This window comes from Heptranchias perlo, chromosome 2, assembly GCF_035084215.1.
Source record: "Heptranchias perlo isolate sHepPer1 chromosome 2, sHepPer1.hap1, whole genome shotgun sequence".
Classification (NCBI taxonomy): Eukaryota; Metazoa; Chordata; class Chondrichthyes; order Hexanchiformes; family Hexanchidae; genus Heptranchias; species Heptranchias perlo.
Window position 1 is genome coordinate 166,084,336 of NC_090326.1, and position 24,792 is coordinate 166,109,127.

The 24,792-nt window shown below is 41.5% G+C and overlaps 1 protein-coding gene across 1 annotated transcript in view; it reads right to left on the reverse strand.

The window, feature by feature from the left end:
- LOC137332540 (golgin subfamily A member 6-like protein 26) overlaps window positions 1-24,792 on the reverse strand; it is a 74,189-nt gene that overhangs the window by 31,800 nt on the left and 17,597 nt on the right. The window contains exon 6 of the mRNA XM_067996452.1: window positions 14,189-14,302. Coding sequence (XP_067852553.1) covers window positions 14,189-14,302 — 114 coding nt within the window. The remainder of the gene's footprint in view (window positions 1-14,188; window positions 14,303-24,792) is intronic.

Here is a 24,792-nt window from a genome sequence, read left to right on the forward strand (position 1 = left end):
TGAGTTTATTGATTCCACTGATGGAGTTTATAGATTCCACTGATGGAGTTTATGGATTCCACTGATGGAGTTTATGGATTCCACTGATGGAGTTTATAGATTCCACTGATGGAGTTTATAGATTCCACTGATGGAGTTTATAGATTCCACTGATGGAGTTTATAGATTCCACTGATTGAGTTTATGGATTCCACTGATTGAGTTTATTGATTCCACTGATGGAGTTATCGATTCCACTGATGGAATTTATTGATTCCACTGATTGAGTTTATTGATTCCACTGATGGAGGTTATTGATTTGATTGACGGAGTTTAGAGTTTCCAGTGATGGAGTTTATAAATTCCACTGATTGAGTTTATAGATTCCACCGATGGAGTTCGTTGATTCCATTTCGGGAATTTATAGATTCCATTGATGGATTTTATAGATTTCGCTGATGGAGTTTATAGATTCCACTGATGGAGTTTATTGATTCCACTGATGGAGTTTATTGATTCCATTGATGGAGTTTATAGATTCCACTGATGGAGTTTATTGATTCCATTGATGGAGTTTATCGATTCCACTGATGGAGTTTATAGATTCCACTGATGGAGTTTATGGATTCCACTGATGGAGTTTATGGATTCCACTGATTGAGTTTATTGATTCCATTGATGGAGTTTATAGATTCCACTGATGGAGTTTATAGATTCCACTGATGGAGTTTATGGATTCCACTGATTGAGTTTATTGATTCCACTGATGGAGTTTATAGATTCCACTGATGGAGTTTATAGATTCCACTGATGGAGTTTATGGATTCCACTGATTGAGTTTATAGATTCCACTGATGGAGTTTATTGATTCCATTGATGGAGTTTATAGATTCCACTGATGGAGTTTATAGATTCCACTGATGGAGTTTATAGATTCCACTGATGGAGTTTATAGATTCCACTGATGGAGTTTATAGATTCCACTGATGGAGTTTATTGATTCCACTGATTGAGTTTATAGATTCCACTGATGGAGTTTATTGATTCCATTGATGGAGTTTATCGATTCCACTGATGGAGTTTATAGATTCCACTGATGGAGTTTATAGATTCCATTGATGGAGTTTATCGATTCCACTGATGGAGTTTGCAGATTCCACTGATGGAGTTTATCGATTCCACTGATGGAGTTTATAGATTCCACTGATGGAGTTTATGGATTCCACTGATTGAGTTTATTGATTCCACTGATGGAGTTTATAGATTCCACTGATGGAGTTTATAGATTCCACTGATGGAGTTTATGGATTCCACTGATTGAGTTTATAGATTCCACTGATGGAGTTTATTGATTCCATTGATGGAGTTTATCGATTCCACTGATGGAGTTTATAGATTCCACTGATGGAGTTTATAGATTCCACTGATGGAGTTTATAGATTCCACTGATGGAGTTTATGGATTCCACTGATGGAGTTTATAGATTCCACTGATGGGAGTTTATGGATTCCACTGATTGAGTTTATAGATTCCACTGATGGAGTTTATTGATTCCATTGATGGGAGTTTATAGATTCCACTGATGGAGTTTATAGATTCCACTGATGGAGTTTATAGATTCCATTGATGGAGTTTATCGATTCCACTGATGGAGTTTATGGATTCCACTGATTGAGTTTATAGATTCCACTGATCAAGTTTATCGATTCCACTGAATGAGTTTATAAACTTCACCGATGGAGTTGATGGATTCCACTGACAGAGTTTATTGAATCCAATGATGTAGTTTATTGATTCCACTGATGGATTTTATTGATTCCACAGACGGAGTTTCTTGATTCCATTGATGGAGTTTATAGATTCAACTGATGGAGTTTATTGAGTCCATTGATTGTGTTCATAGATTCCAATGTTGGAGTTTATTGATTCAAATGATGTTGTTTATTGATTCCACAGATGGAGTTTATTGATACCACTGATGGAGTTTATTGATACCACTGATGGAGTTTATTGGTTTCATTGATGGAGTTTGTAGATTCCGCTGGTGGATTTAATAGATTCCATTGATGGAGGTTATAGATTTCACGGATGGTGTTTCTTGATTCCATTGATATAGTTTATAGGTTCCACTGGTGGAGTTTATTGATTCCACTGATGGAATTTACAAATTCAACTGATGGAGTTTGTAAATTCCATTGATGGAGTTCATAGATTCCAATGATGGATTTTATTGATTCCACTGAGGGAGTTTATTCATTCCATTGATGGAGTTTGTAAACTCCACTGATGGAGTTTATAGATTCCACGGCCGGTGTTTATGGATTCCACTGAGGAAGTTTTTTGAGTCGACTGATGGAGTTTATAGATTCCACTGATGGAGTTTATAGATTCCACTGATGGAGTTTATAGATTCCACTGATGGAGTTTATAGATTCCACTGATGGAGTTTATTGCTTCGAGTTATCGAGATTATTGTTTCCACTGGAAGAGTTTATTGACTCCAATATTGGAGTTTATTGTTTCCATTGATTGAGTTGATAGATTCCACTGATGGCATTTATTAATTCCACTGATTGAGTTTATTGATTTCATGAATGGAGTTTATAGAATCCACTGATGGAGTTTATAGATTCAATTGATCAAGTTTATAGATTCCACTGATGGAGTTTATTGATTCCACTGATGGAGTTTATTGATTCCACTGAGGAGTTCATCAATTCTAATGATGGAGTTTATAAATTCGACTGATGGATTTTATAGGTTCCACTGATGGACATTAGAGATTCCAATGATGGAGTTTACAGAATCTAATGATGGAGTTTATAGATTCCCCTGATGGTGTTTATCGATTCCATTGATGGAATTTATTGATTCCATTGATGGAGTTTATAGATTCCACTGATGGAGGTTATTGATTCCATTGATGGAGTTTAAAAATTCCACTGTTGGAGTTTCTCGATTCTGCTGATTGAGTTTACAGATTCCATTGATGGAGTTTATTGAATCCACTGATGGAGTTTATTGATTCCACTGATGGAGTTCATTGAATCCACTGATGGAGTTTATTGATTCCACTGATGGAGTTTATTGATTCCACTGATGGAGATTACAGATTCCATTGATGGAGTTTATTGATTCCATTGATGGAGTTTACTGATTCCACTAATGGAGATTATTGATTCCATTGATGGAGTTTATAGATTCCACTGATGGAGTTTATAGATTCCAATGTTGGTGTTTATTGATTCCACTGATGGAGTTTACAGATTCCACTAATGGAGATTATTCATTCCATTGATGGAGTTTATAGATTCCATTGATGGAGTTTATTGAATCCACTGATGGAGTTTATTGATTCCACTGATGGAGTTTATTGATTCCACTGATGGAGTTTATTGATTCCACTGATGGAGTTTATTGATTCCACTGATGGAGTTTATTGATTCCACTGATGGAGTTTATTGATTCCACTGATGGAGTTTATTGATTCCACTGATGGAGTTCATTGAATCCACTGATGGAGTTCATTGAATCCACTGATGGAGTTTATTGATTCCACTGATGGAGTTTAGAGATTCCAATGATGGAGTTTGTTGATTTCATTGATGGAGTTTATATGTACCACTGATGGTGTTAATAGATTCCATTGGTGGAATTTGTAGATTCCACTGATGGAGTTTATAGATTCCACTGATGGAGATTACAGATTCCATTGATGGAGTTTATTGATTCCATTGATGGAGTTTACTGATTCCACTAATGGAGATTATTGATTCCATTGATGGAGTTTATAGATTCCACTGATGGAGTTTATAGATTCCAATGTTGGTGTTTATTGATTCCACTGATGGAGTTTACAGATTCCACTCATGGAGATTATTCATTCCATTGATGGAGTTTATAGATTCCATTGATGGAGTTTAGAGATTCCAATGATGGAGTTTGTTGATTTCATTGATGGAGTTTATATGTACCACTGATGGTGTTAATAGATTCCATTGGTGGAATATATAGATTCCATTGATGGAGTTTTTTTGTTTGCATTGTTGGAATTTATTGATTCCATTGATGGAGTTTATAGATTCCACTGTTGGAATTTATTGAATCCATTGATGGAGTTTATAGATTCCACTGATGGAGTTTATAGATTCCATTGATGGAATTTATTGATTCCATTGATGGAGTTTATAGATTCCACTGATGGAGGTTATTGATTCCATTGATGGAGTTTAAAAATTCCACTGTTGGAGTTTCTCGATTCTGCTGATTGAGTTTACAGATTCCATTGATGGAGTTTATTGAATCCACTGATGGAGTTTATTGATTCCACTGATGGAGTTCATTGAATCCACTGATGGAGTTTATTGATTCCACTGATGGAGTTTATTGATTCCACTGATGGAGTTTATTGATTCCACTGATGGAGTTTATTGATTCCACTGATGGAGTTTATTGATTCCACTGATGGAGTTCATTGAATCCACTGATGGAGTTCATTGAATCCACTGATGGAGTTTATTGATTCCACTGATGGAGTTTAGAGATTCCAATGATGGAGTTTGTTGATTTCATTGATGGAGTTTATATGTACCACTGATGGTGTTAATAGATTCCATTGGTGGAATTTGTAGATTCCACTGATGGAGTTTATAGATTCCACTGATGGAGATTACAGATTCCATTGATGGAGTTTATTGATTCCATTGATGGAGTTTACTGATTCCACTAATGGAGATTATTGATTCCATTGATGGAGTTTATAGATTCCACTGATGGAGTTTCTCGATTCCAATGTTGGTGTTTATTGATTCCACTGATGGAGTTTACAGATTCCACTCATGGAGATTATTCATTCCATTGATGGAGTTTATAGATTCCATTGATGGAGTTTAGAGATTCCAATGATGGAGTTTGTTGATTTCATTGATGGAGTTTATATGTACCACTGATGGTGTTAATAGATTCCATTGGTGGAATATATAGATTCCATTGATGGAGTTTTTTTGTTTGCATTGTTGGAATTTATTGATTCCATTGATGGAGTTTATAGATTCCACTGTTGGAATTTATTGAATCCATTGATGGAGTTTATAGATTCCACTGATGGAGTTTATAGATTCCATTGATGGAATTTATTGATTCCAGTGATGGAGTTTATTGATTCCACTGATGGAGTTGATAGATTCCAGTGATGGAGTTTATTGATTCCATTGATGGAGTTTATAGATTCCACTGATTGAGTTTATAGATTCCACTGATTGAGTTTATAGATTCCACTGATTGAGTTTATTGATTCCACTGATGGAGTTTATAGATTCCACTGATTGAGTTTATAGATTCCACTGATTGAGTTTATTGATTCCACTGATGGAGTTTATAGATTCCACTGATGGAGTTTATGGATTCCACTGATGGAGTTTATGGATTCCACTGATGGAGTTTATAGATTCCACTGATGGAGTTTATAGATTCCACTGATGGAGTTTATAGATTCCACTGATTGAGTTTATGGATTCCACTGATTGAGTTTATTGATTCCACTGATGGAGTTATCGATTCCACTGATGGAATTTATTGATTCCACTGATTGAGTTTATTGATTCCACTGATGGAGGTTATTGATTTGATTGACGGAGTTTAGAGTTTCCAGTGATGGAGTTTATAAATTCCACTGATTGAGTTTATAGATTCCACCGATGGAGTTCGTTGATTCCATTTCGGGAATTTATAGATTCCATTGATGGATTTTATAGATTTCGCTGATGGAGTTTATAGATTCCACTGATGGAGTTTATTGATTCCACTGATGGAGTTTATTGATTCCATTGATGGAGTTTATAGATTCCACTGATGGAGTTTATTGATTCCATTGATGGAGTTTATCGATTCCACTGATGGAGTTTATAGATTCCACTGATGGAGTTTATGGATTCCACTGATGGAGTTTATGGATTCCACTGATTGAGTTTATTGATTCCATTGATGGAGTTTATAGATTCCACTGATGGAGTTTATAGATTCCACTGATGGAGTTTATGGATTCCACTGATTGAGTTTATTGATTCCACTGATGGAGTTTATAGATTCCACTGATGGAGTTTATAGATTCCACTGATGGAGTTTATGGATTCCACTGATTGAGTTTATAGATTCCACTGATGGAGTTTATTGATTCCATTGATGGAGTTTATAGATTCCACTGATGGAGTTTATAGATTCCACTGATGGAGTTTATAGATTCCACTGATGGAGTTTATAGATTCCACTGATGGAGTTTATAGATTCCACTGATGGAGTTTATTGATTCCACTGATTGAGTTTATAGATTCCACTGATGGAGTTTATTGATTCCATTGATGGAGTTTATCGATTCCACTGATGGAGTTTATAGATTCCACTGATGGAGTTTATAGATTCCATTGATGGAGTTTATCGATTCCACTGATGGAGTTTGCAGATTCCACTGATGGAGTTTATCGATTCCACTGATGGAGTTTATAGATTCCACTGATGGAGTTTATGGATTCCACTGATTGAGTTTATTGATTCCACTGATGGAGTTTATAGATTCCACTGATGGAGTTTATAGATTCCACTGATGGAGTTTATGGATTCCACTGATTGAGTTTATAGATTCCACTGATGGAGTTTATTGATTCCATTGATGGAGTTTATCGATTCCACTGATGGAGTTTATAGATTCCACTGATGGAGTTTATAGATTCCACTGATGGAGTTTATAGATTCCACTGATGGAGTTTATGGATTCCACTGATGGAGTTTATAGATTCCACTGATGGGAGTTTATGGATTCCACTGATTGAGTTTATAGATTCCACTGATGGAGTTTATTGATTCCATTGATGGGAGTTTATAGATTCCACTGATGGAGTTTATAGATTCCACTGATGGAGTTTATAGATTCCATTGATGGAGTTTATCGATTCCACTGATGGAGTTTATGGATTCCACTGATTGAGTTTATAGATTCCACTGATCAAGTTTATCGATTCCACTGAATGAGTTTATAAACTTCACCGATGGAGTTGATGGATTCCACTGACAGAGTTTATTGAATCCAATGATGTAGTTTATTGATTCCACTGATGGATTTTATTGATTCCACAGACGGAGTTTCTTGATTCCATTGATGGAGTTTATAGATTCAACTGATGGAGTTTATTGAGTCCATTGATTGTGTTCATAGATTCCAATGTTGGAGTTTATTGATTCAAATGATGTTGTTTATTGATTCCACAGATGGAGTTTATTGATACCACTGATGGAGTTTATTGATACCACTGATGGAGTTTATTGGTTTCATTGATGGAGTTTGTAGATTCCGCTGGTGGATTTAATAGATTCCATTGATGGAGGTTATAGATTTCACGGATGGTGTTTCTTGATTCCATTGATATAGTTTATAGGTTCCACTGGTGGAGTTTATTGATTCCACTGATGGAATTTACAAATTCAACTGATGGAGTTTGTAAATTCCATTGATGGAGTTCATAGATTCCAATGATGGATTTTATTGATTCCACTGAGGGAGTTTATTCATTCCATTGATGGAGTTTGTAAACTCCACTGATGGAGTTTATAGATTCCACGGCCGGTGTTTATGGATTCCACTGAGGAAGTTTTTTGAGTCGACTGATGGAGTTTATAGATTCCACTGATGGAGTTTATAGATTCCACTGATGGAGTTTATAGATTCCACTGATGGAGTTTATAGATTCCACTGATGGAGTTTATTGCTTCGAGTTATCGAGATTATTGTTTCCACTGGAAGAGTTTATTGACTCCAATATTGGAGTTTATTGTTTCCATTGATTGAGTTGATAGATTCCACTGATGGCATTTATTAATTCCACTGATTGAGTTTATTGATTTCATGAATGGAGTTTATAGAATCCACTGATGGAGTTTATAGATTCAATTGATCAAGTTTATAGATTCCACTGATGGAGTTTATTGATTCCACTGATGGAGTTTATTGATTCCACTGAGGAGTTCATCAATTCTAATGATGGAGTTTATAAATTCGACTGATGGATTTTATAGGTTCCACTGATGGACATTAGAGATTCCAATGATGGAGTTTACAGAATCTAATGATGGAGTTTATAGATTCCCCTGATGGTGTTTATCGATTCCATTGATGGAATTTATTGATTCCATTGATGGAGTTTATAGATTCCACTGATGGAGGTTATTGATTCCATTGATGGAGTTTAAAAATTCCACTGTTGGAGTTTCTCGATTCTGCTGATTGAGTTTACAGATTCCATTGATGGAGTTTATTGAATCCACTGATGGAGTTTATTGATTCCACTGATGGAGTTCATTGAATCCACTGATGGAGTTTATTGATTCCACTGATGGAGTTTATTGATTCCACTGATGGAGATTACAGATTCCATTGATGGAGTTTATTGATTCCATTGATGGAGTTTACTGATTCCACTAATGGAGATTATTGATTCCATTGATGGAGTTTATAGATTCCACTGATGGAGTTTATAGATTCCAATGTTGGTGTTTATTGATTCCACTGATGGAGTTTACAGATTCCACTAATGGAGATTATTCATTCCATTGATGGAGTTTATAGATTCCATTGATGGAGTTTATTGAATCCACTGATGGAGTTTATTGATTCCACTGATGGAGTTTATTGATTCCACTGATGGAGTTTATTGATTCCACTGATGGAGTTTATTGATTCCACTGATGGAGTTTATTGATTCCACTGATGGAGTTTATTGATTCCACTGATGGAGTTTATTGATTCCACTGATGGAGTTCATTGAATCCACTGATGGAGTTCATTGAATCCACTGATGGAGTTTATTGATTCCACTGATGGAGTTTAGAGATTCCAATGATGGAGTTTGTTGATTTCATTGATGGAGTTTATATGTACCACTGATGGTGTTAATAGATTCCATTGGTGGAATTTGTAGATTCCACTGATGGAGTTTATAGATTCCACTGATGGAGATTACAGATTCCATTGATGGAGTTTATTGATTCCATTGATGGAGTTTACTGATTCCACTAATGGAGATTATTGATTCCATTGATGGAGTTTATAGATTCCACTGATGGAGTTTATAGATTCCAATGTTGGTGTTTATTGATTCCACTGATGGAGTTTACAGATTCCACTCATGGAGATTATTCATTCCATTGATGGAGTTTATAGATTCCATTGATGGAGTTTAGAGATTCCAATGATGGAGTTTGTTGATTTCATTGATGGAGTTTATATGTACCACTGATGGTGTTAATAGATTCCATTGGTGGAATATATAGATTCCATTGATGGAGTTTTTTTGTTTGCATTGTTGGAATTTATTGATTCCATTGATGGAGTTTATAGATTCCACTGTTGGAATTTATTGAATCCATTGATGGAGTTTATAGATTCCACTGATGGAGTTTATAGATTCCATTGATGGAATTTATTGATTCCATTGATGGAGTTTATAGATTCCACTGATGGAGGTTATTGATTCCATTGATGGAGTTTAAAAATTCCACTGTTGGAGTTTCTCGATTCTGCTGATTGAGTTTACAGATTCCATTGATGGAGTTTATTGAATCCACTGATGGAGTTTATTGATTCCACTGATGGAGTTCATTGAATCCACTGATGGAGTTTATTGATTCCACTGATGGAGTTTATTGATTCCACTGATGGAGTTTATTGATTCCACTGATGGAGTTTATTGATTCCACTGATGGAGTTTATTGATTCCACTGATGGAGTTCATTGAATCCACTGATGGAGTTCATTGAATCCACTGATGGAGTTTATTGATTCCACTGATGGAGTTTAGAGATTCCAATGATGGAGTTTGTTGATTTCATTGATGGAGTTTATATGTACCACTGATGGTGTTAATAGATTCCATTGGTGGAATTTGTAGATTCCACTGATGGAGTTTATAGATTCCACTGATGGAGATTACAGATTCCATTGATGGAGTTTATTGATTCCATTGATGGAGTTTACTGATTCCACTAATGGAGATTATTGATTCCATTGATGGAGTTTATAGATTCCACTGATGGAGTTTCTCGATTCCAATGTTGGTGTTTATTGATTCCACTGATGGAGTTTACAGATTCCACTCATGGAGATTATTCATTCCATTGATGGAGTTTATAGATTCCATTGATGGAGTTTAGAGATTCCAATGATGGAGTTTGTTGATTTCATTGATGGAGTTTATATGTACCACTGATGGTGTTAATAGATTCCATTGGTGGAATATATAGATTCCATTGATGGAGTTTTTTTGTTTGCATTGTTGGAATTTATTGATTCCATTGATGGAGTTTATAGATTCCACTGTTGGAATTTATTGAATCCATTGATGGAGTTTATAGATTCCACTGATGGAGTTTATAGATTCCATTGATGGAATTTATTGATTCCAGTGATGGAGTTTATTGATTCCACTGATGGAGTTGATAGATTCCAGTGATGGAGTTTATTGATTCCATTGATGGAGTTTATAGATTCCACTGATGGAGTTTATCGATTCCACTGATGGAGTTTATCGATTCCACTGATGGAGTTTATCGATTCCACTGATGGGAGTTTATCGATTCCACTGATGGAGTTTATCGATTCCACTGATGGGAGTTTATCGATTCCACTGATGGAGTTTATCGATTCCACTGATGGGAGTTTATAGATTCCACTGATGGAGTTTATTGATTCCACTGATGGAGTTTATTGATTCCACTGATGCAGTTTATCGATTCCACTGATGGAGTTTATAGATTCCACTGATGGAGTTTATAGATTCCACTGATGGAGTTTATAGATTCCACTGATGGAGTTTATAGATTCCACTGATGGAGTTTATAGATTCCACTGATGGAGTTTATCGATTCCACTGATGGGAGTTTATCGATTCCACTGATGGGAGTTTATCGATTCCACTGATGGAGTTTATAGATTCCACTGATGGAGTTGATAGATTCCACTGGTGGAGTTTATAGATTCCACTGATGGAGTTTATAGATTCCACTGATGGAGTTTATCGATTCCATTGATGGAGTTTATTGATTCCACTGATGGGAGTTTATTGATTCCACTGATGGAGTTTATAGATTCCACTGATGGAGTTTATAGATTCCACTGGTGGAGATTACAGATTCCACTAATGGAGATTATTCATTCCATTGATGGAGTTTATAGATTCCATTGATGGAGTTTATAGATTCCACTGATGGAGTTGATAGATTCCACTGATGGAGTTTATAGATTCCACTGATGGGAGTTTATCGATTCCACTGATGGGAGTTTATCGATTCCACTGATGGGAGTTTATCGATTCCACTGATGGAGTTTATCGATTCCACTGATGGGAGTTTATTGATTCCACTGATGGAGTTTATCGATTCCACTGATGGGAGTTTATCGATTCCACTGATGGAGTTGATAGATTCCACTGGTGGAGTTTATAGATTCCACTGATGGAGTTTATTGCTTCCACTGATGGAGTTTATCGATTCCACTGATGGAGTTTATAGATTCCACTGATGGAGTTTATAGATTCCACTGATGGAGTTTATAGATTCCACTGATGGAGTTTATCGATTCCACTGATGGAGTTTATCGATTCCACTGATGGGAGTTTATTGATTCCACTGATGGAGTTTATAGATTCCACTGATGGAGTTTATAGATTCCACTGGTGGAGTTTACAGATTCCACTCATGGAGATTATTCATTCCATTGATGGAGTTTATAGATTCCATTGATGGAGTTTAGAGATTCCAATGATGGAGTTTGTTGATTTCATTGATGGAGTTTATATGTACCACTGATGGTGTTAATACATTCCATTGGTGGAATTTATAGATTCCATTGATGGAGTTTTTTTGTTTGCATTGTTGGAATTTATTGATTCCATTGATGGAGTTTATAGATTCCACTGTTGGAATTTATTGAATCCATTGATGGAGTTTATAGATTCCACTGATGGAGTTTATAGATTCCATTGATGGAATTTATTGATTCCAGTGATGGAGTTTATTGATTCCACTGATGGAGTTGATAGATTCCAGTGATGGAGTTTATTGATTCCATTGATGGAGTTTATAGATTCCACTGATGGAGTTTATCGATTCCACTGATGGAGTTTATCGATTCCACTGATGGAGTTTATCGATTCCACTGATGGGAGTTTATCGATTCCACTGATGGAGTTTATCGATTCCACTGATGGGAGTTTATCGATTCCACTGATGGAGTTTATCGATTCCACTGATGGGAGTTTATAGATTCCACTGATGGAGTTTATTGATTCCACTGATGGAGTTTATTGATTCCACTGATGCAGTTTATCGATTCCACTGATGGAGTTTATAGATTCCACTGATGGAGTTTATAGATTCCACTGATGGAGTTTATAGATTCCACTGATGGAGTTTATAGATTCCACTGATGGAGTTTATAGATTCCACTGATGGAGTTTATCGATTCCACTGATGGGAGTTTATCGATTCCACTGATGGGAGTTTATCGATTCCACTGATGGAGTTTATAGATTCCACTGATGGAGTTGATAGATTCCACTGGTGGAGTTTATAGATTCCACTGATGGAGTTTATAGATTCCACTGATGGAGTTTATCGATTCCATTGATGGAGTTTATCGATTCCACTGATGGGAGTTTATTGATTCCACTGATGGAGTTTATAGATTCCACTGATGGAGTTTATAGATTCCACTGGTGGAGATTACAGATTCCACTAATGGAGATTATTCATTCCATTGATGGAGTTTATAGATTCCATTGATGGAGTTTATAGATTCCACTGATGGAGTTGATAGATTCCACTGATGGAGTTTATAGATTCCACTGATGGGAGTTTATCGATTCCACTGATGGGAGTTTATCGATTCCACTGATGGGAGTTTATCGATTCCACTGATGGAGTTTATCGATTCCACTGATGGGAGTTTATTGATTCCACTGATGGAGTTTATCGATTCCACTGATGGGAGTTTATCGATTCCACTGATGGAGTTGATAGATTCCACTGGTGGAGTTTATAGATTCCACTGATGGAGTTTATTGCTTCCACTGATGGAGTTTATCGATTCCACTGATGGAGTTTATAGATTCCACTGATGGAGTTTATAGATTCCACTGATGGAGTTTATAGATTCCACTGATGGAGTTTATCGATTCCACTGATGGAGTTTATCGATTCCACTGATGGGAGTTTATTGATTCCACTGATGGAGTTTATAGATTCCACTGATGGAGTTTATAGATTCCACTGGTGGAGTTTACAGATTCCACTCATGGAGATTATTCATTCCATTGATGGAGTTTATAGATTCCATTGATGGAGTTTAGAGATTCCAATGATGGAGTTTGTTGATTTCATTGATGGAGTTTATATGTACCACTGATGGTGTTAATACATTCCATTGGTGGAATTTATAGATTCCATTGATGGAGTTTTTTTGTTTGCATTGTTGGAATTTATTGATTCCATTGATGGAGTTTATAGATTCCACTGGTAGAGTTTATAGATTCCACTGATGGAGTTTATAGATTCCACTGATGGAGTTTATAGATTCCACTGATGGAGTTTATAGATTCCATTGATGGAATTTATTGATTCCAGTGATGGACTTTATTGATTCCACTGATGGAGTTTATAGATTCCATTGATGGAATTTATAGATTCCAGTGATGGAGTTTATAGATTCCACTGATGGAGTTTATCGATTCCACTGATGGGAGTTTATCGATTCCACTGATGGAGTTTATCGATTCCACTGATGGGAGTTTATCGATTCCACTGATGGAGTTTATAGATTCCACTGATGGAGTTTATAGATTCCACTGGTGGAGTTTATAGCTTCTGCTGCTGGAATTTACACATTGATCTTCTGTGTTCTTTACATTTAATTCATGTGCTTTAAGTATTCCACTAATGGCATTAATAGATTCTATTGACTGGATTTATTCCATGGAGTCCAAGAGTCCCTTAGAGATTTTATGTTTTACCTTCTGATTATATTTACCCCTTTAAATTTCGAATCCCAGAGATCCCCAATTTTTTTTGAAAGGAGTGAATTAACTATTTCTATATCCAGCATACTCCTGTACCCATCTTTATCACTGAGGTTAAAGTTATTGTATCCTCTTCTCATTCCAGAACTTACTTGGAGTGTCGAATGGTAGTGGGCAGACATCTGGTGTTGATTCTGCTAAAGGTTGGGGGAGCATAAGTGCTGGTTCGATGAATCTTTCTTCCAGGGGGGGATGTGTTGCCATTGCTGTCAGTAGACAAAGAATAAAAATAATCAGTCCAAAGTTCATGATCTCAGCAAAAATGTGCTTCAGAAAAGGTGTGATAAATATCGGGCAAGGGGATAATATAAAAGAAAAATAAGAGAAATATAAAAAGAAAGCAAAAAGAAAAGGAGATTTGGAAAGCTAAGGGGAATATAAATGAAAACTGGTGGACAGCAGAAAAGGAAAACTGATACTAGAACGGAGAGGATATGCTTATCAGGAAAGGCTGAACAGACTGGGGCTCTTTGCTCTAGAAAAGAGAAGGCTGAGGGGTGGCCTGATAGAGGTCTTTAAGATAATGAAAGGGTTTGATAGGGTAGACGTAGAGAAAATGTTTCTGCTTGTGGGGGAGTCCAAAACTAGAGGTCATCAATATAAGGTAGTCATTAATAAATCCAATAGGGAATTCAGAAGAAACTTCTTTACCCAAAGAATGGTAAGAATGTGAAATGCAATACCACAAGGAGTAAATGAGGCAAATAGCATAGATTTATTTAAGGGGAAGCTAGATAAGCATCTGAGGGAAAAAGGAATAGAAGGATATGCTGGGAGGGTTAGATGAAGTAGGGAGGGAGGAGGCTCGTGTGGAGCATGAACACCGGCATTGACCAGTTGGGCTGAATGGCCTGTTTCTGTGTTGTCGACTCGATGTAAATTAGCAGGGTTTTAAGCACATAAAGCGGATAGTCAACTTGGAAAAAAAGAGTTGCTTTTATACAGCATTGGTACAGTGGTAGCACTCTCACCTCAGAGTCAGAAGGTTGTGGGTTTGAAGCCCCACTTCAGAGGCTTGTGTACATATTCTATGCATTGTCGGAGGTGCTGACTTTCGTGTGAGATGTTAAACTGAGGCCCCGTCTGTCCCTCTCAGGTGCACATAAAAAAGCCCATGCCGTTATTTGAAGAAGAACTGTAGAAGTTTCCTGGCGGCCTGGCCAATATTTATCCCTCAGCTGCCACCACCAAAGCAGATTATCTGGTCATTTATCTCATTGCTCTTTGTGGGACCTTGTTGTGTGAGAATTGGTTGCTGTGTTTCCCTACATTACATCAATGGCTGCATTTGAAAAGTACTTGATTGACAGTGAAGCGCTTTGGGACATCCTGAGGATGTGGAAGCATTATATAAATGCAAGCTGTTTCTTTAGTCAAAGGTGGAGTGGGGATAGTCAGAAATAGAGAGAGCCAGCTGCACTTGACAATAAGTAAGGTGGACGTGCTTAATAAATATCTTGCCTCTGTTTTTACGGGGGAAGCTGAAAGCTTAACTGCAGGAATATCTGAGGAGAGTACAGAAGAGCCACTACTGAAGATAAATTTTAGAAGGAATTTGTATTTAAAAAATGTTAACAGGACTAAAAATAGAAAGGTCCCAGGGAACAGATAATTACTGTACTTGGAAAGGGAGAATATAAAAGAATATTGGTAAAGGGCAAGGCAATGGAATTAGGGTCAATAGGTCCAGGTAAGAGCCAGCAATGGCTGAAGCATGATGGCTCAATGACCTATTTCTTTGCCTTGATTTCTATGATTCTATGATTTTCCTTGTGGGGAGATGAAGGGATTCGCAAAATTTCACATGTTCCCCCCACCCCGAAGATTTATTGGAGTTATTAAAGAAACCCTGGTGTGACTGTTTTAAAAAATCCAAGGTCTCTCAAAATGGCTGCAGTCAGACACATGGCCGAGGACCGGCAGATTTGAAATTGCATTCTCAACAACTTGGCAGGTTTCGTGTCTAGACAGGTTTCTTTAAACAATGCAGCTGCATTCTAGCCCTGAGGCAAGCTATCAACATGGCCGGCCAACACATCAAAATTCGAGCAGGAAGTGATCGCAGGACAAAAGGTGAACCATCAAGGTACATTCGGAACAATGGTAAAGCAGTTAGCATACAGATCGATACAGGAAACGGCCATAATGTAAATGGGCCAGAGATGGGGTCCTTTGTCTTACGTTTCGTGCTTAAATCAAACAATGAAGCAAGCTGATAAGGTATGAAAAAACCTGTTACCAAGAGGGTATAACTGAAGCTGCCCAGTATATTTCAGGGTAGTAGCTGCTCTCTTCGCCTCTTGGCCCTATCCTGTCTGTCTGCTAGCAACTAAGAAGGAAGCCATCCAGTAAACCTCGCAACCACATGTCGACGGCAGCAGCAGGCACAGGGGCCAGGCCTTTTCATCTGTTTTCACCGGTGAGCATTAATTTTCTGGCTGCCACAAGACAACCTAGCATAAGTGTAAGGTTGGGGGTTAAGGGATATTGCTAAACTTGTGATTTTAGAATTTTCCCTCGATGTGTCTGTTTCTTTCAACCCGATAAGTGTAAGACTGTATTACATCCATAGCGATTTCTTTATCTTCTGTATTATACTGTTTACCTTGTAGTTTTAGTTTTCTTATTAATAAACATTGGTTTTCCTTATACCAATCCACTGGTCTGTTTGTCTGTCTTTGTTACCACTCGATAAGTCCTCAGCTCAGAATCAGGAAGGGGTAAGCGATTCGCAACCGCACTGCGGGCAGGGCAGCTCAGGAAAACATAACTGGCTGACCTATTATAAGCCCGAGAAACAGTAAAAAAAAGAAACCCCTTACAGAAATGGCGAGCCAGCCAGGAGCTGAGGCGAAAGTGTGTAACAAGACAGACAGTGGTGCGGAGGAGGAATCCGCAATGGAGATAAGGTTGTCTGCCTATGTGTGCGGCAAGGTAAATATCGCGAAAAAGTGGGTGGGCGATATGTTAAAGGCCGAGCGTCCCATAGATGCAGCCATCCAGTGGACAGCAAGTAAACAGTATAAGAAAGGTATTGAGAAGGCGGTCTGGCTCTTGTGTTTTAAAAAGCAGGTCTTAGTTCTAGACCGTGCTGTAGCAGCGCGAGCAGCCAAGATTAAACAGTTGACCCTAGAGCTGCAGGAAAAGACAGCAGCCGAAGAGCAAGGGGTAGCAGCGCTCCAGGCAATTAGCCAAGAAAGGGCGCAGATGGCAAGGGACCACCAGGCAAAGGTAGAGCGCCTGGAATACCAGATCGCTGAGCTCAGAAGTAGCGCTAGAGGTAGAATGGAACACCTGGAATACCAGGTCAGAGAGGCGAGAGGCAGTGAGGCTAGGTTAATGGATAAGATCCACAGCCTCACGCAAGAATTAAAAGAGCAGGAGGAGAAAGTAGGCGAGGTAAAGGCAGCATATAAGCTGGCCTGCGCCCAGGGGTTTGAGGACGCAGATCATCGCCCCTGCAGGCAAGAAATAGAACGTTTGGGCATGGCCTTAGCGAGGGCGAAGGGCATGGTATGCCTCCTTAGCCCGAAGGCGGGCCAGTCGGATTTTACCGGCAACCCAAGCAGGGAAGTCCCACAGGCAGCTCCCAGAACGACACTGGTTAGGGAACCAGAGGCTTCACGGCCACCACCCATAGCCCCGAGTTTTCAGGAGGTCTGGCAGCAAGGGGGGGTGGAGGATGAAGCATTAGGGGAGAACCAGCAATTCCTGGTAGATAGACCAGGACCGGGACCAGTGTACCCCCTCCGACAACGGAGGTATGGCCCGCCCGCCGATGGCGAGGACCTAGGGGCCATCCAGAACCAGTTTGTAGTGCCGCATGGCACCCCACAGCTCAGGGCCATGGTTAGCCATATCCCTAAGCTTACAGTGGAGGGAGACCCCTCTCTACACTTCCGTGAGATAGAGCAGGCAGCTTGCGTTAATGACTGCGATGAAGCAGAACAAGCAAAAATGCTGCTGTTTTCTCTGGGGGGTGACCTCCTCCAAACCTTATCAGATGAGTGCAAAAGGGGGCAGAAAGATTACGAGGAGTTAAGGGAAGAGATATTGGAGGCCATGGGACTAAATGATGGGAGTCCGTTCGCCCGGGTGGGAAAAATGGTACAGCTCCCTGGGGAGTCCCCACAGGCTTTCGCAGACAGGCTGTGGCCAGTCTACCGGAGCGCATGCCCGGGAATGCCAGGGCGGACACTCCTGAACAGAGATCAATTAGCCCACTGGCTCCGCTGTCTCATGACAAACTGCCTGCCCCAAATTCGAACACGAGCTGCGGCCTGGTTTGACCCCCGTAGCCCCCAGACCACCGAGGAAACGGTGATCCGCCAGCTCACGATAGCATTTAAAAATATCAGGGGTATCGAGACGCCCCAACTCAAGGGGAAAGTCCACGAGGTTAAACCAGGGGCCCAGCATAAAAGGGAATGGCACCAGGAAGGGAATCGTCCCGCCCAGGCTAAGTTAAACTGCTTTGGGTGCGGGAAGGATGGCCACTTGCGCAAAGATTGTAAAAACCCCTGGAAGGATACTAAGGGAAAGAATCCCACCGCCCCAGCGCAAAAGGCAGCGACGGGGGAGGCAGAGGCAGGAATTGCCCCCGCTGCCATGGAGTCATTTTTTGAGGCCATGCGATCTTTTATGGCCAGCCAGGGAAGAATAGCAGCCACTACTGGTGTGGTAGCTCCCTCAGCCCCCCCTGACGATGCCCCGCTATGACTAGAGAAGAAAGCGCAGATCGGTCAGCAGGAGGTGAAATTCCTGGGCCTGACCGTCCGCGCAGGGGAAAGAGCCATAGACAAGGCTCGGAGGGAAGCGGTCCAAGAGCTACCAGTCCCCAGTACTGTGGAGGCGAAAAAGCAGGCAGCTGGGATCCAACCCGAGGTTAGAAATCCCCAGCTCCCAGCAGGTCACAGCTCACAGGCAGCACCTGCAGGTGCAGTCAGGGGAGGAGTCACCCAGACCCCTGTCCAAACCACTCCCCCTCTCTTCTGGGACTCAGGTGGGGAGGAGGAGGAGCTCGAGGCAGGTAGTCCCGCCCCCGACCTAGGTTTTGAACCTGGAGAGGAAGACTCTCAGCAACAGGCAGAAAACAGCAGGGGGTTGCCTGTCCCCAGCTCAGACTTGGGAAGGGAGGAGCCACAGGGGAAAAGTCCCCAGCCAGCGAGGACTGTGATCCACAGCAAGGGTCCGCTCGCCAGGGTAGCCCCACCAACAGCACTTCCTAGGAGGTCCCCTCGGACACCCCAGCCTAGGAAGGCATGGTCGCCGGCTCCCCAGTTTAAAAGGGCTACCTCCCGTGCTAAAGTTAAGTCGAAAGACAAAGGTCCTCAGCCAGCAGTCGCGGGCTGTGAGGGACCGGAAGTAAAGCTCAGTACAGCCACGCCGCAGGGAGCAGCCTGCAGCAGTCCTGACAGAATTTGAGCTGGCCGCTCGGAGACGGGCGGCGGATGTATATAACTTTAGCAGTTAAGTTTGTAGTTTTAAGTTAAGATGTATAGGTTTATTATAAGGTGTGGAACCGTTCCAGTGTTGTCTCCGTGAGCCGAGGTCCAGGGACCCGCTCACACTTCACCCAAGCCAGGCAGCCTATCGGGAGCCCGGCTAGATGTTCTTTATCTTTTACAGGGAATGTTCGGAGGAGTGATCCTGCTCGCCCTGTCTGGGCTGAGCCTCGCGAGAAGGGGCGATACCGAGGACCACCACATCTTCGGATGCTCCGGAAAAACAGCGCCCCTCGCCCACGATGGGAGTGGCCTACGCGAGGCGGATGAAATCGCCTTGTACACTCACGAGGGGAGCTGGCCCGGATGGCTGGGGTCAAATTCGACCCAGTACTCGAGCCAGGCCGGTTTTTCATACAGGGAGACCTCCCTCCAGTGCCCGAGGATACGAATTGTCACCCCAAGGATTAGCGTCACTGTGGGAAAAGGAATATGTTTGTCATGTAAAGGCAATGTTCCCCTGGATAGGTGGTGGTGGCTTAGGAAATTAAGTAAGGATATGGGGAACCCCAGGGTAGAGTGGGAAAGGTTAGGGAATAACACCCACAGGACCATCACAGGGACCCAGGGAGGGTTAAGTGTGTGCTGGGACAAATGGTGGGAACCGGATCAGGGGATCTATGTCTGTATGTGGGGTTCAGAGAAAGTCTGCCCCACAGGCATTTCCATCATTTTCCACAGCCAGTGGCAAGATAACGGGAGGGGGATTGACTGGAAATCGCGCCTGAGCGCATGCGTGATCCCATACTCCCCAATCTCGGTTAATGCCACTGAATTAGTAACCCGCCCCCGACAGCCCTTGCCCACGACTGTGACGTCACGTATGATAGTAGAGGGATGCCCCGCCACCACCAAGGGACCAGGGAACGGCTTGGTGCTAGTACCTACAGACCAGGCACTGTATCAAGGGGTGCACTACGCGGTAGCCTCCGTGATTTTGAACCTCACCGAGGTACACCTACCCGCGTGGTGCCCCACACAGACCGCACAGTTGTATCAAGCCCTCTTAAAAGAGATGTTCCGTAAATTTTTATCAGTTTGATTTTTCAGACGTTGACAGAACCAGACTATACACCCATGAGCTTTTGGACGGGATTGGGAGACAAAGAAGGGGTGTTTTTAACGATGTCTTAACTGGTTTTAACACGGGGTCTTCTGTCATCAACAGCTTAGATGACATCGAGCTGCAGACCCAGATTAATGGTTTAAAAACTCAATTAAAGAAAATATTAATCGATGCGAATAAGGTGGTGGGTTCGGAACTGCACGAAGATCAGGCCATGACTCTCCACTTAAAGGAGATCATAGCGGAGCTGGAAAAGTATGCAAAGACGGTGAATGCGCTCATTAGGGAGGGTCGGAATGCGTCAGACCAGGCGGCGCAGAATGAAGTGTGCGTGCTGTATGGGGCATGGTTGCTGGGCGAGGCCCGCAGCAATCTGGAGGATTTAAAGCAAGGTTTAGTCCCCTCCTGGATCAGCAACAAACACCTCGCAGCCCTCCACCCTTTTGAGAATACATTAAGTCCGTGCCAGCTCCGCCTAGCTTCTGAGGCCTACCCAGTCCCAGTGGACTGTGGGCGTTCCAACCACACCATCATAGGGATAGTTGTAAGGATGCCAGTCATGGGCGGGACGGCCCGACCCGCGCCGGTGTACAGGGTGGAGAACATTGATGTCATTCAGGGGGGTGCACACCTTCATTTCACAGCGGTCCCGCCCTACGTCATAAAGTGGGAGCATGGTATGACAGGTACTGACCTCTCGGGGTGCCAGAGCCGGGGATCACACATAATCCTGTGTCCCCAGCACTTGAACGCCTATTCAAAACCGCAGTGCGGGTTCAGAGCTGCTGACGCGAAGCCTATAAACTGCACCATGGAAGCCACGGCACAAGGCCATGTTCCCCCACAGGTGGCGTATATAGGAGGTGGGACATATTGCATCACCACAGCAGCGTCTCACTACCAGCACGGTCAGCACAGCTGGTGTGCGGTGAGTGACAGCAGTTTCTGCTTTAAACCCCAGGCAGAAGTTCAAGTGGCACAGACACGAATTGTCCCCATCCCTGAACCATCCACTGTTCACCTCACTGTGAAAGAGAATTTCACCAACCTCCAAAAGTATGTAGCCCACTTTGGCTATCAGATCCCCCCTCTCCCAGAACACCTCGTTAAATTATTAAAAGCAGTAGGGGTGTCCCAAAAACACTTTTACACGCTGGAACAGAAGACTGTCCAGATAGGGGCCGATATTCTGAGTATTACGACCCCACCCTGGTGGGACATCTTTGAGAATATAGAGGTCCCCTCCTGGATTCGTCTGGCATCACACGTGCTAGTAATCTGTCAGCTCGGGATCGTCCTCTACCTGGTTTGCGTCCAGTGTAGGAATAGGGGTCTCGAGGTAGTAGTTAGAACACAAAGGGTATGGAAGGACCAGTATGCTCGGGTAGACGAAACACCCGTGTGAGTTCGGGGACGCATCCCTTGCGAGCGATGGCAGCCTGCTTCATTATTTTAATAAAGATGGTCCCTTCCGTTTGTTGTTTTCAATAAAGTAATGTTTACGTTTTGATGTTATTTTGAATAAAGATTGTTCATTGTTGTGTTGTATAGTATGCGAAATACTGTTTCATCCCAAGTGGTGCAGGGGTATTTGGACCCCTCCGTGCTGGGATTGTTGTAATTCAACCTTGTTTTCTATCCGAATGCCTGCCATACACTGGGGTTCTCTCCAAGTAAGGGAATGTATGTGTCGAGGGATTAGGGATAGGTAAATAAAGGGGAAGGTTGTTTGCGACAGTCAGAAATCTTTGCTCACCTTGCATGGACACTTCAAGCAAGTTTAAGTATCCACAGGGGGGAGTGAAGGGATTCGCAAAATTTCACATGTTCCCCCCACCCCGAAGATTTATTGGAGTTATTAAAGAAACCCTGGTGTGACTGTTTTAAAAAATCCAAGGTCTCTCAAAATGGCTGCAGTCAGACACATGGCCGAGGACCGGCAGATTTGAAATTGCATTCTCAACAACTTGGCAGGTTTCGTGTCTAGACAGGTTTCTTTAAACAATGCAGCTGCATTCTAGCCCTGAGGCAAGCTATCAACATGGCCGGCCAACACATCAAAATTCGAGCAGGAAGTGATCGCAGGACAAAAGGTGAACCATCAAGGTACATTCGGAACAATGGTAAAGCAGTTAGCATACAGATCGATACAGGAAACGGCCATAATGTAAATGGGCCAGAGATGGGGTCCTTTGTCTTACGTTTCGTGCTTAAATCAAACAATGAAGCAAGCTGATAAGGTATGAAAAAACCTGTTACCAAGAGGGTATAACTGAAGCTGCCCAGTATATTTCAGGGTAGTAGCTGCTCTCTTCGCCTCTTGGCCCTATCCTGTCTGTCTGCTAGCAACTAAGAAGGAAGCCATCCAGTAAACCTCGCAACCACATGTCGACGGCAGCAGCAGGCACAGGGGCCAGGCCTTTTCATCTGTTTTCACCGGTGAGCATTAATTTTCTGGCTGCCACAAGACAACCTAGCATAAGTGTAAGGTTGGGGGTTAAGGGATATTGCTAAACTTGTGATTTTAGAATTTTCCCTCGATGTGTCTGTTTCTTTCAACCCGATAAGTGTAAGACTGTATTACATCCATAGCGATTTCTTTATCTTCTGTATTATACTATTTACCTTGTAGTTTTAGTTTTCTTATTAATAAACATTGGTTTTCCTTATACCAATCCACTGGTCTGTTTGTCTGTCTTTGTTACCACTCGATAAGTCCTCAGCTCAGAATCAGGAAGGGGTAAGCGATTCGCAACCGCACTGCGGGCAGGGCAGCTCAGGAAAAACATAACTGGCTGACCTACTATAAGCCCGAGAAACAGTAAAAAAAGAAACCCCTTACAGAGAGGATGGATTCTGTGCTCATTAAAATACAGAGTCCTTGCCATTTGTGGGACCTTGCTGTGTGCAAATCAGCTCCTGCATTTCCTACATTACAACAGTGACTACACTTCAAAAGCACATTGCCTGTAAAGCACATTGTGACATCCTGAGATCGTGAAAGGTGCTATAGAAATGCAAGTCTTTCTTCTTTAATGTTCTTATGTTCTTAATTGAAGATAACACTAACATCCTTTGAAATATTATGCAATGTGTCTTAAGATGTATGATATATATATATATATATGGTCTTCAGCCAGAAAACAGATAGAGATCGATTTTGACTTTCGAGTGCGTGACCAGCGGAGTGCGCTGGCTAGCTTCCCATTCTAGCGACTGTGAGGCCCCCGCCATTTTGAGGCCCCGGCCTTATTTAAATTTTGCAGGCAAGTTGGGGAGCGCCAAACAGCTCACCAGATTGAGGCCTTAAGATCAGGCTGGGCTGCCACTAGAAAGGTAAATTATTTGTGGGGGGGTGGTGGGGGGTGGGCAGTCGTGATCACGTAGGGCGGGGGTGCCCTGGAGGTGCATTCCTGCTCCTCTGGTGCCCATGAAAATGATGCGTCACTTACCTTTGGCGAGCCTCTTCGGTTCCATTGCCCGTGGAACTGATTGGAGTCTGCATGGCACAATATCCGATTAGTTCCAACCATATATGGCAATCGGAGTCCTATTTATGTTATAGGACCCTGATTTCCATATTAGGTGACTAATGCCTGAAACAGGCAGGCACTTTGGACACCTGGCGGTAGGACCCTTTTAAAATGGTGCTGGTCACATCGGCAGTGTTAACAGGGGTGGTAGGTCTACCCAGCCCACTTTGAGGTCATTACCACCCTGTTAACGCCAGGCGGAGACGGTGAAAATCGACCCCATGTACTTTAAACAACACAATGAACAAGCATATTTACCCTGTAGCTCCAAGAAAGAACTACAGGGCGCATTAAAGAAAGTCAATATGATGGACCTGCAACCTGCAATTGCAGCCTGCAATTTTGGGAGTCTAAACGAGGCTATGCGGCAGGCATGTGTGGTCCAATTACCATGTAATGATTTAAATTTTGACCCATGCTGAATTTCATGTCTTTGGACAAGGCTCTGCCATAGCACGTATAATTCATTTAAAATGGACGGGGAGGTAGGTAATCTCTAAAGAAGCCAATTGAATTTTTTGAGGAAGTAACTAAAGAATGTCTATGCATGTAGTTTATATGGACTTCCTGAAGGCATTCGATAAATTTCCACA